General features: G+C 19.8%; 1 protein-coding gene across 1 annotated transcript; it reads left to right on the top strand.

The window, feature by feature from the left end:
* The first annotated feature begins 847 nt into the window (after window positions 1–847).
* Window positions 848–12,816, top strand: LOC122719233 (uncharacterized protein PF11_0207-like). The gene is made up of 4 exons (XM_043944884.1): window positions 848–1,286; window positions 7,843–8,084; window positions 8,949–9,099; window positions 9,896–12,816. Exons 1-4 carry the CDS (start codon window positions 1,154–1,156, stop codon window positions 12,700–12,702), a joined length of 3,333 nt encoding a protein of 1,110 aa, XP_043800819.1. The 5' UTR covers window positions 848–1,153; the 3' UTR covers window positions 12,703–12,816.
* The last annotated feature ends 1,432 nt before the right edge of the window (window positions 12,817–14,248 follow it).

Below are 14,248 nucleotides of genomic sequence, written 5' to 3' on the forward strand. Positions count from 1 at the left end.
ATAATAAATTTTTATTAGAAAATTTTATTTTTATTATAATTTATGATTTAAATTTAAAAATTTCCGAGATATAAAAATCAGACTCTAATAAATTTAAATTAAAAAGAATTATGTAGAAAACGGCATATTATGATACGTTCGAAATAATTAGATATTCTATGTCTATATATTTATGTTTAATCATTGATAATTCATACAAATTATTAAATTTAATAATCTCTAAAAATTTTAAAAATTTTGAATACATTTTATATTTATAATAATTTTTAAAATATGATTTTTTTTATTTTTTTAATCTTCTTAAAAATCATTATATATAATAAAAAGTATAATTAATTGTAATCTTCACATAAAATCTATATAATAAATCTATATAATAATAAATAACAATCATAAATTAATAATTATATCTAATTTATTTTTTATTAATTTAATATTATCTATATATATTGATGCTAATTAAATTTATTGCCTAATTAATATGTAAATTATTATTTTTTTTTAAGTACTTTTATAAAACTTAATATTACTTAATTAATATATTATCATTTAAAATTTCTACATTATTTGTTAAATGTGATTTGTTTTGATAGCGGTTTTTTTACTTTGTAAAAATCAATCTATATAGGAATTATTTCTTTTATACGCCTACGGCTTACATTCATATAGTGCTTCTAGGCTAGGTATCAGAAAATACGGTCAACTCTGAAACGGTGAAGGAATGCCAGAATCCCCCACTGTTCTCGCATACTCGTTCCACTCCTACCCCCGGTCCTCTGTAAATTGTGAGGAGATGGAATCCCCACTTCATAGGCAGAAGCACCTGTTGCGCAGCTACCTGTTTTACTCGATCCATGGGTCTGTTCTCTCTTTTCTGTTTCTCTTAATGCTTCTCTTTCTCTTTCTCTTTAGTATCGTGCACAGTGTCACGACAGTAGGACGGTTTTCGATCTTGGTGCTGATTCTTTAGTAAAGGGCAACGACTCGCGAAGTGAAAATAATGTCTCCTTATGCACTTCAAACGGAGATACGGTGAACAGTGTGAAACTAATTTATTTAAAGGTTTAGGACGGATATTTGTTAAAAAAGAAACGTGAGTACGTTTGCAGTAAGTATGTTGGAAATGCATCGAAGAAGAATTTAAGAAGGAGCAATGGAGGACGAGCCACGGGATACCTGTTTCGGGGCAGGAAATGTGGCAGGGGCTGTGATCGGTACTTTCCTTACAACGATTCTCCTGCTGCTGATTGCTGCGCTCCTTTACAGACAGTGGCGTAGGCACAAGGGTAAGTCTTGGCATTTTTCTATAAATATCAAAATTATATCAACTGCCGGTAATAATAATCTGTCGGCAAGATTTGTAGTGATCATGATTTACATTCATGCTTTTACATATATTTGTTCAAACGCTAAGTTTGCGTTGAGTTCAAACTATTGCAACATCATTCTTGCGACAACTAATTTTCTGATATTTAATAATGTTTTATCATTGAATTTTATCATCGAGGACAATAATTTATCGTACTACCGATTTGCTATCGTGCTATTACTGCACTAGGCGTATGTAAACTCAATGGAATTTGTTGCACAATGTATCGGAATTTATTCCTACACGTTATTTCTCTGCAACTTCTTTAGAAATACATCAAATGCATGATGTAAAAAACTCTGTCTTAGCATACGAAACAATAGATAATTATATATCTATTTTAATATTTATTTTAATACTTATTTTTTATCGATTGAAAATTGAATAATTTGAACAACTAAGTCTATTGATAAAAACAACATAATTATATAACTAATTAGCACATTTTATTAAATAAACTTTATATTATAAAATATTCTAGAATATAACTTAAAAAATATCATATCATTGAAGATGTAAAAAGGAAAATTAAAATGCTTATAATATATATCAATTGAATTTTCATAAAAATTTTAGACGAATATGTAAAAACATGAAATATATATATATATATTAATGTAAAAAATAGCTGTAAAAAAGTATTCTTGATGATTTCTAATAAATTCTATCATTTACATGTTACAAATCTTTTCGTTATTGCGTCGCAATTGATGGGTATATTCACGCAAAAGATAGACCTTGGAATGCTTACTCAAGAGACACAATAGATCACGAAAATCTCTCTAGCTCGATATATTGAAATTTCTATTTGATAAAATAATTTATAGATTACTTTAATTTATGGATTAGAGTATAAAATGTTTTTCATAAAAAATATATTTCTTTGTAATCATTTTTAAAATTGACTTATTTGTTGTCATTGCATTAATGGAATATATTACATATGGAACTTAAATGACTCAGATACTATTACTATTAAATATTATTTTTAATAAAAAAAATCTATAAATATACAATTTTTGCTAATTCGAAAATACGAGTTTTTTTTTAAATTTATATATATTTTTCTTTTTCTTTTTTTTTTATTTTTTTTATTTTTTAGAAGTTCTATCTAGAAATAAAGAGTTAAAAGAAACGCTTATATAATGATCGTATTGCCTAGCGTAAATTTAAATTGCAGATATGTATAATTAAATTTTTTTAGATGTAAGATACAAAAGAGAACAAGTTTAAATTGTACAATTAGAAATAAAATTTTAACGTTTTCATTCAAGTATCCTGTTTAATACTAAGAATTTTATTAATTATATAATAATCTATATCTTTTTTATAGATTAAAATTTGTTTAACAAATAATTATTTCTTTTATTATTAGAATAATAAAATAATTAACTACAAATTTATCTTTATAATTATATAATCATGATTATATGATAAAGTAAAATAGTTTTTTCAAATTCCTATATTCTATTCATTGTTAATGAAAGTTCGCATATCAAAAATTGATTATATTTGAATATTAATTGCTATTCTTTAAAATTAATTTATAAAAATAAACTTCTAATTTATTGAAAAAAATAAAATTCGATAAATATTTATTTAACATAAATAGATAAATAATTATAAATATTGCTAAATTAAAAAAATATAAAAATTGGTAATATCATATAATTATTTTATATAAATAAAAATAATATATAATATAATAATAATAAAAAATAAAAAATAATATATTTAATAAATATATGTATAATTATATATATTATACATAATTTATAATATATAATATAATATATAATATAATATAATATAATAATATAATATAATAAAATAAAAAAATATCTATAAAATATAAATTATAATAATCTAAATTAATAATAATAAATTATTAATAAACATTATTATAAACAATATTATTATAAACAAAAATATTGAGACTAACAACATCATATAATAACACCGTTAAAAAGTCTTATTAAGCATATCGAGTTACATTATATCAGATAAATGGAACCTAAAATAATTGAAACACTGATCATATATATCAATAATTATAATATAATTAAAAATATATGATATATCGGATATAAGTAACAATTAATCTAACAATAAATATTTATTATATATCTGTATATAGTATCAATCAAATATATAATATATAAATACGTAAAAACACGCATTTTTTTAAAACGTTATGTTAATATATTAACATTTTTTATTAATTAAATAATAAAAATTATTATGTCACAAAATATATACATAACAAATGATGAAGAAGTGAATAATGATAAAATGGTAACACTTTAAAATATTAAAATGTTTTCAATGCTTAAATTCTTATAAGTATTTATTAATGTTTATAAAAATTTGTTGTTAAAGAATATTTAATAATAGATATTTGAAATTTATTATTTATATATATTTTATATATATAGTATTTTATGTAATAAATTTTTTGAATACATATTAAAAAAAAAATAATATGTATATTTTATTATACATATATTATATTCTTGTTATAAACTTATTATAACAATTTAATTTGCTTTAAGTCTCTTAACTGATAAAATCATGAAAATATTTGAGTAAAAACGAAATTTAACAATTGTGATAAACTAGTGTATTGAAATTAATGTACTGAAAAATTTATTACATATTTAAATTTTATTTATACAAGAATTATTTTATTTTTCCAAATATTTAATTCAGTATAGAATACAATTTATTTTGGAACTTAATAATTTTTAATCTAATTCGCCGAGAAAATATTAAAATAATTAAAATTAAATTAAAATTAAATATTTGCGTAAAAATATATACTTTGAAAAAACCAGAATAAAATACAAAATAATTTTTGTATTTTTGTATTTTATATAAATGTGTGTATGAATATGCTAAACATAATAAACAAGGATAAATCTACAACTGACGTCACTATTTCTAATATAATTTACAAAGTTTTAAATATCATTTTTAGAATTTAAACTAATGATATATTTTGTATATAAATTATACAATGTATATTGTAATTTTCCTATATTAATTATATAATTCATTCCATGCGTAAATTCAGTTATCTAAACCTAAGCCAATCTTAATAAGAAAATATATATATATATATATATATATATATTTAATATTTTTAATATTAATTCATACATATGCAATAATACAATAAATGAATATTTTTAATATACCATTTATATAAGATTCATATACTCATATTTCAATGTTTTTCTATTGCAATCCAGTTTTCTTAACGCTTATTAAGGTTCATTTACATACATTATAATGAATAAATATAAATAAGTAAACAAATTAAATATTTTAAGTACTATTAACTAGTAGCAATAATTACGATATTAGATAGAAGATCACAAACTATGATATTGAATATAACTATTAAAAATTATATTCATTATATATAATAATAATTAAAATTAATTTTTTACTATTATACATTTATATAAAAAAATCAAAAATATAATAGTATTTAATAAAATTGTTTAATATTATTATAATTTTAAATTTTTTAAATATATAAATATATAAATCAAAAGTTTTAAATCATTAATATATTCCATGAAATTCAAGAATTTGAAAAAATAGAATATTGTTAGCACAAAAATTTTTTCATGTTAAAATAAGTGACACTGTTGATATTTATATCTTTAAATTAATTAATAACAAATAAATAAAAAATAACATATAATAAATTAATAACAGATATTAATGGAAATATAACAGATTTAAGATAACTAAAATTAGTAAAATTTAGAAAACTTTTGAATAATGTAAAATAAAAAAAAGTAATATATAAATATATATATAATAATGGTAAAAGTAATATATAATAATGGGTAATATAAAAAAAATATAAATATAAATCTTGAATCCTTACATAAATTTTTTTAGCTAGAGATTCTATTGATTTATAAATTATAAAGAAATAGTTTAAATTATATTAATATTATCTTTATAAATATAATAGAATTTAACCTAACAAATCCTACAAGATTGAATCTTTAAATACATAAATACATAAATACATGATTTAATTCAATAATACATACATATATCGAATATTTTTTTAAAGATCCAAAGAAATGAAAGAAAAAAAGATTTTAGATCTTCTACAAAAAATATTTATCCAATGTAGATACTATTTTTCTATTAAATTTAAAACGTAAATATAATATATATATATATAATTATATATAATTATAACGTAATATATATAATGTTCTTTTCATATGACATAAGATTTGTATCTATTGTTAAATTTAAAAATTATGTGGAAGTTTGTTTGGATTCAAAAATATTTTATAATTCTTTCATTTAATTGATATCAATAATTAAAATATTTAAAAATGTAATTTTTTTATTTTTTAAAATTATCTTTTTGATGTGAAAAATTGCTTCTTAAATTTTTGAACATTTTATATAATATTTATTGTATATTCAAATTGCATAATAATTTTTCAATAATTTCTTATTTTTTTAAAAATAATTTATATTCAAATTACAAATTTTACATTTTTTAGCTAATATTTTTCTATTTCATACCAAAGTAAAAGAAATTTTAAATATAAATATAAATATAAATTAATAATATATACATAAATTAATGATATTAATGATATTATTTTATCATTATTAATAATATTATTGATATTTCATATTATTAATTAATAATATAGTAATTATAAAATAATATAAAAAAAATGATTTTTTCGTGTTTTAATCAATACTTAATTTTAGAGAATTTATTTATTTATTTAATTTATTATTTATTAATTTTTTATTTTAGAGAAAAAAAGGATTTAATAATTCTATGTATATTTACAAATAATTTCCATGTATATATTTACAAATAAAATATTTTTAGAAACTTTAACTTTAAAATGTTAAATTAAAAAAAAATTGAATCATAATATTTAGTTAATAAATTTTTTATAATTTTTAGTTTATTCTTCTTATTTTATTTCAAAATTAATAATTCAATAAATACAGTTATTTTTTTGATTAATATTTTCTTATTTATTTTTCTGCAACTTAAAATAAATATATGATCAGTTGAAACAGAACATGATATTTACAAGAAAATGATTTAGAAGATAGAATAATTTACCATTTTTATGACTAAAATTTTATATTTAATAAAATATTATTATTTGTAATTATAAGAAAAATTAAAATAATTTTAATAATTACTATCAATTAATTAAATTAAATTAATAATTAATTTATATAATAATAAAAGGTATAAAATGATTGATAATTTTTTCTTTATGTAGAAAATACGATGAAAAAAATAAAGAAATTTGTATGAAAATAATTAAGAATTGATCTCTTTAAATGAAGAAAATTATGAAAAAAAGAAATTATTTTATTTTACATAAAAGTCATCAAAAAATTATAAATTAAAAACAAGTATTAAATAGACCATAATAAAAATTTATTTAATATAAAATTAAATTTACATTGTATAAAAATTAATAGAAATTAATAAAATTATAAAGATTTAAATAATTTTTTTAAATTTTTACAAAAAAATTTTATTTAAATACAATATAATAATTTATATAACAAGAGATGCTAAAAACTGATATAAAATATATATAAAACTATTTTTAATATCACAATTTTTATTTATTGATATTTATAACACTTAATATTAAAATATATATTTTAAATAATTTACATCTAATGAAATTTAATGATTATACACAATAATTGAAATTGATAAATGATTAATTACATGTAACATTGTATCTCGTTTTATTTTAAAAAATATTGTATAAAATTTTTAAAAAATTATTAAAAATTTCACGAAAAATCTTTGAATATTTAAAAAATACATTATATATATTAAACATATATATGTATAGTGAATACATTTATAATTAATAAAGAATATGATTTGAAACTTCCTATTAATAAAATTATTAAATGTTTAAAATATTCAAATAATTAAATATTCATTTAGAAATTTTTTAAAATATCATGTCATATTGCGCTAAATATACATATGAATGAATAATGAATAGCTCTGTCTCCGTTACATCTCACTCTATCTGCTTCATTTAACGTATTTAATAAATTTAAATTACTTATAAATTATTTATAAAGATTCAATTAATACTTTTCTATATCAATTTTTGTATTTATTTTGATTTTTAGAATCGATTTTACAAAAATATCTCAGAAATATATTAACATTCTGTATATGAATGTTAATAAAAAAAAATTATTTAATTTTATAATATTGTTAATATTATTTGTATGTAATATTATATGTGTATAATATTATTTTTGTTTTTTATTTATAATATATATATATATATAATAATATATATATATATATTATTATAATATAATATAATATAATATAATATATATATATATATATATAATATAATAATATATATATATAATCTTAATCCATAATAATATTGAATAAATATTTATAGGAAAACACTTAGTATTGGTGACAGATCCAGAAATCGTCGAAGAAGCCTATGCCTTTGATAATCCTTGTTTCAAAGATGTTACGATATCGTCCAATCGAAATCGAGAGACAGCAATATCTCTGACATCTGGGGATACTCCAGGTAAAGATTCTTCACGATGGTCTACCTCTTGGACATCTTTAGGATTAGGTTCGACTAATCGCAATGATAAACGGAAAACTCTCGACGACTCTTGTCTTGGAGTAAGTTTTATCTTTTTTTTTTCTTTTATCTTATGATGTAATATGGAAAGTATGTACGATATTATACAAGTATGTAATAATTATCCATATTTGTAATATCTTTGATATTATAATAATTTATAGAAAACAACTTTTGTAAATATAAAGAAATTATTTATTTTAATTTATTAAAATTAATTTATTTAATAATGTATATGATACTTTCAAACAAGAAGATTTAACCTATTGTTAAATAAAAGCTATTATTTTACTTGTAAAAGTAATTTTTTTATAAAAATTATTTTTTTTAATACATAAAAACGAAAAAATATGAACAAGTATTCTAATATAAAAAAATTAAATTATAACAACAAACATTATCAATATGTATAAAAATGTATAAAGGAATTCTTTCTTCTTTTTGAAATTTATTTTTTTTTTTTTTGTAATAAATAAAGAAAAAAATTTTATTATAATAGAAACTATGGTGATTAAAATACATTTCGTTTTGAAATCATTCCAAACATCGAAGCTATTGTACATGGCCAAATTTAGATGCATGTACAGTTAATCTAGCCATGTTTGATATGTGCCCTTATGCTTCTTGACAAAGAGGAAGTCCGCAATGTATGAGTCGAATTATAAAATTAATTTTTACAAATGAATGTCAAATGAATATGAAGTGATAATTTTTTAAATATAATACAGTAAAATTAAAGTATCTTTTATTTTTTCAAAGAATATCGATTATTTAGAAGAATATAAAGAAGCTACTTAATAATTTTTATTAATTTTAATTATTTTAATATAATTAAAAAAAATAATTAATAGCATAATATATAATTTATATATTCTTTTCAAGTAATTAATAATTTCTTTTCTCAGCCAAAAGCAACAAGAATTAATGTAGTTAGTTTGAAAAGTCGAGATTTCACAGGACTAGGATTTAATATTTGTGGCAACATGAGAGAAGGTATCTTTGTTAAAGATCTCCTACATCGTGGACCAGCATCGGAATCTGGTCGAATACATCCAGGTTAGTAATTATTTTTATATTTGTAATCTATTTCAAAAGATTTGCATTTATTGTAATTAATATTAATAAATTATTATAAACAAAAATTTTTTTAATTATAATTTAATTATTAAGAATTTTAATCATGTAAATATAATTCAAAAATCATTTTTTATTGAATTATTTGTTTAATTAATGATTAATTTAAATGCTTCAAAAAAGTAATAATTATATTTGTATGTATATATTTATATGTATATATATATATATATATATATATATATATATATATGTGTGTAATTTAAGCAGTAAAGAACAAATCAATTTATCAATTTATTAATTTTTTGTTACTTTAATAATCAAAAATCATATTGTATTATTCAATTATTACGCTGAAATGCTAAATGAATAGTTTAAAATTTTAAATAATTATTACAATAAATTAAATATTAAAACGCAATAATTCAATAATATTTATATTTTATACTAATAAATTACATTTACTTTACTTTATTTTATATTTATTTTTCTATATTTATTTATAACATTTATTATCAATTGTTTTATTATCAATTAATCAATTTGATATCGATAACTTTCGATTGATATATTTTTCATTTTTTAAACAAATAAATCTATATTAAAATATAAATATTATTATTATTTTTTTAAATCATAAAATATATTGATATATAATATAATATTCATCAAGTATATTCTGTTTTTTTTTCTTTTTTTTTTTTATTAGATAGATATAAGTAAGAATATATAATATAAAAATTTAATTTTTATATTTTTTCTTATTTTTGTATTCCAGGTGATCGTATAGCTAGTGTAAAAATTAGTTTCCGCAATATGGTATACGAAGATGCTTTAACGATTTTAAGTTATGCTTCACCATATGATGTAAAATTAGAAGTAGAAAATGGAGGAATTGGATCGAAACCAACTACACTTTTGAAAAAAAGTGTTGGTCCTAGTGCAGCAAGAATTTGTCATCCTCTGTATAGGAGTCAATCGATTCCAGAACTCTCACAGTCAAAAAATATCGCGAAAAGACTTTTTATAGTAGATCCAAACGAATCTATGAATTCTAATTATTCGACAATGAATTCAACATTAAAATCTTCGAAATCTATATCAAATAGTCAAACATTTGAAAAGTCCCATGATGAATCCAAGAGTAATCACCATAAATTTGGTATCAAAGTCTTACCTTCCCTTGATGGAACTGTTCATCGTATTGAAAATCAAAATGAACATAACACGAATCTTGAAAGAAGACATTCAAAGAAACTAGGTACAGAAAAACATTTGCCAAATATGAATAAAACTTCTTTATTTGGTGATAAAAAAGAAGAAGTTCAACGTCAACAGACTTCACAAATATTGCAAATTACCAAAGGAAAAAATGAAATTTTCGAATCGCGTAATGTTGATGTATTAAATAAAAGCGGTAAAATCATTGATACATCAATTCATGTTCCATCAGAAGTACCAACAGAAGTCCATAATGCAGCTATGGCTGCCCGTAGAAATCGAAAAAATAGTTCTGAACTATTAAATAGCCCAAAAAATATAGAATTTATTGAAACAGAGGATTCTAAAAATCAACAAAAAAATAAAAGAAAAGCTCCACTACCACCAAAAAGTAACAGTTACGATGAGTCTCCAAAAAAGGATTCATCATCCATAAAAGTATACGATTCAAAAAAAGAAGATGAAATTAATAGTATTACTGATTATAAAGATTCTTTATCTGATTATATAAAGAAAGTACATGAAACGGAAAAAGTAGATTCATGTGTAGAAGAAAAAGTAGAAACTTTAATAATTGATGAGAGACATTCTGAATCTGATACAGACAGTGAAATACAAAATAGTTTTACAACTATTGAATTGAATTCTGCTGATATTACAATTCATCGGACACCTGTACCTGAAATAAATAATGATGAAGATGAAGAAGATGATGTTTATAGGAAAGCTGCAAGCTTAGGTGATTTATCAAAGTACGAATGTAAGACATCAACAACTCTTGAAAGAGCACAAAGTTTAGATATGACTGATACTGGCACGAAAAAACGTAAAGCACCTTTGCCACCAGAAGATATTAATGAGTCTACTGAAGATTTAACTAAACTTGATCAAATAGATACGTTTGATAGACGATTATTAAAGAAATCAAATGAATGGGGTAATTTAGAAGATGTTGTTTGGTGTAAAAAATTTGATTCAGAAGATAAATTAAAAAAATTAAATGTTAAAAAAAAAAGCAATGGCTCACTCGAACGATCTAAATCTGCCGTAGAAATTAAATTAAAAAATGAAGATTCTGAATCAAAAGAAGAAAATCCTGCAGATGATGAAACTAGTATAGAACTTTATAATCTTCCTTTGAGTAAAAGACTTACAGAAGAATTTATTCATACAGAACGAATGTTTAATCCAGATGAAGATAATTCTTTGATCAGGATTATTAACAATGGTAATGTTATTAAAAGTCCTACACTTGAGGAAGTAGAATTACAATTTAAAAGAGAAATTTCATTACCTAGTGATCTTAATGATGATATTAAAATACCAAATGAACAATTTTCAGATGATGATGAAAAAATATTACATAAAAATTTTGGAAAAACATTGAAACATTTTGAAACGTATACACAAAAGCAACAATTTTCCGATTGTTCTAAACACAACTTATTTCGTTCAAAAAATTGGAAGGAAGATAATTTATTAACAACGAATGATATAATTTCATATACTGATAATAAAATCGATGAAGAACCAATGACAAAAATTAATATCAAAAGAGGATGCCATGCATGTGATGAAAACTGTAATCGTCATGAAACCTGTAAGAAAAAATCTTTTTCCACGAAACGATCATCTACTCCAATACCTTTGCAAGACTATTCTTCCAATTCAATAGAAGGTAATGATTCCGATTCGATAACAATTAATGATATGGAAGAATCAAATTCAATGACGCATACATATCCATCGATGTTTAAAGATAAAGAAAGTACAAATGAAAAGTCATCAATAAATTCAAAATCGCTGTCAAAACGATTTCTTAATCAAAGAATTGATCGAGAAAATGATGAAGATGAAGATGAATATGAATTTGGTTCTGGTGTAACTATAAATAACAAAAGTTTATTTGATCGTGAGGATCGTCGTAACATTAATAATATTAGTGTTTCAAGTGGTGAAAACAGTGAAGATAGCGGGTTAGTTGGTGAATCTATGGATTATAATCCACAAGACTTTGATAATAGACCACCACTTCCAAATACGCCAATGCCACATAAAATGACTTATATTACAGAGATCAAACTTTCTGCTAATAGAGAAAAATTTCAAGAGAATGATAATGAAAGCAATGAGACAGTTTCCACAATCGAAAGTAAGGGTAAGAAATCAGTGCAAAACGAAATTAAAACAACAAATGGAAAAGCGACTTCTAATAAAAAGCCTCCTGTTCCTCCTAGAAAAACAGACATTACAAAATATAATAAAAAAGAAAGTACTGAAAAACAAGTTATTTATGTATCCGAATATAAATCTAATGAGTCTAAAGAATCAGATGATTCAGATACAAATCATGAAATCAAATAATCAGATAATTGATCCGCAGAAATATAATCGATAGATTATTTAAAAAAATAAAAAACAAAATCCGTACAGTCACAAAATTAAATTATTAGTGAATTAGAAATAATCAATAATGTTCTTCGGATCTTTAATCTATAATTTTCAATCATATTTTTTTGCATTACAATTTAAATTAAAATAATTAAAAAAGGAACTCTTAGATATTGCAAATTATTAGCAATTTTTTTCTACTAACCGTTTTTTTTAATTATTATAAGAAAATTAGATAAAGAATAAGTAGAATATACTGTACTTAAAAGTTTTTTACGCAAAAAAATCAAATTTCGGTCATTATACGTAATATATGTATGTATGTATGTATTTGTACTCATTCTTAACAGATCTGCTTTTAAACTAGTCGAAAAAATTTAAATTATCTAAGTTTCTTCGATATTGTGAAAAGACTGGTACTTATTTAAAAACAATGTTTATTATACATTTCTTATTTTAAAAATGATTATAATTAGAATTTGTATTATGTAAAAATATACTTGTATAAAATAGTACAGTATTATAAAGTATCATACATATCAAAAATCGTACATAATTTGCAAATATTTTTCTAAACATTATATTTTTATTATATGAATAGTATTACAAAATTAATTCATTTATGATGTCTTAAATAGTTTTACAATTTGATATAAATTAATATCTTATATAATATCTTATATAATATGTGGTTATAAATCTATCATGAAATTTTATTACTAATGATGTCAATATTTAATGTTAATTAATTATAAAATAGAATAAATTTAGATAGATATTATAATTTATATTACATTTTATATAAATATAAAAGTCATATTACAAAAAATATTGACTAAAACAAAAATACAAAAGATATAATATAAAGTAAATATTCAGATTTCACAAGTAAATCTTTTGAATAGTTTAAAATTTCTTATAAATTTCATTCATAAATAATTATAAATTTTATTCATAAAAATTTTATTAATTGTATATATTTATTATTATCAATAATTTACTATTTAAAATATTGCAATATGCATAGCTATATTTAACAAATTAGTAATAACTAAAATTAGATATAAAAAAAATTGTATCTAACAAAATTAAAATTTTATATATTTATAATTCTATATATATATGTACATAAAAATTAAATTTATATAATAGTATATTTTACATATCAAACTTAACATAAATCAAACTTAACATAATTGTAAATTTTTAAAGTTCAGATATAAAAATAGAAATAATGTGTTTAATATATTATTTATGATTTGTGTCATAATAAAAATATTAAAATACTGTTATTTGTATATATTTCAATTTTTTTTTTGTTGTAATATCAATGATATATGATTTATTAAAAATTTACATGTAGAGTAATAACCACATGACATCTACATAAATAATAAAAATTTTAATATTAAGATTTTAAGATTATTTTATACGATTATTGATATTAAATGATATTTTACAATCAATAATGATTCAATATGAGATAAAAAGATTTATACAAATTTTTTAAAATTAAAAA

Source organism: Apis laboriosa, unplaced genomic scaffold (genome assembly GCF_014066325.1).
Source record: "Apis laboriosa isolate Shangri-la unplaced genomic scaffold, ASM1406632v1 scaffold71_cov137, whole genome shotgun sequence".
NCBI lineage: Eukaryota > Metazoa > Arthropoda > Insecta > Hymenoptera > Apidae > Apis > Apis laboriosa.

Coding starts and splice junctions, on each gene's coding strand:
- LOC122719233 (XM_043944884.1), top strand. CDS start 1,154: ATGGAGGACGAGCCACGGGATACCTGTTTCGGGGCAGGAAATGTGGCA. Junction 8,085..8,948: donor TCGACGACTCTTGTCTTGGA/GTAAGTTTTATC, acceptor TTCTTTTCTCAG/CCAAAAGCAACAAGAATTAA. Junction 9,100..9,895: donor ATCTGGTCGAATACATCCAG/GTTAGTAATTAT, acceptor TTTGTATTCCAG/GTGATCGTATAGCTAGTGTA.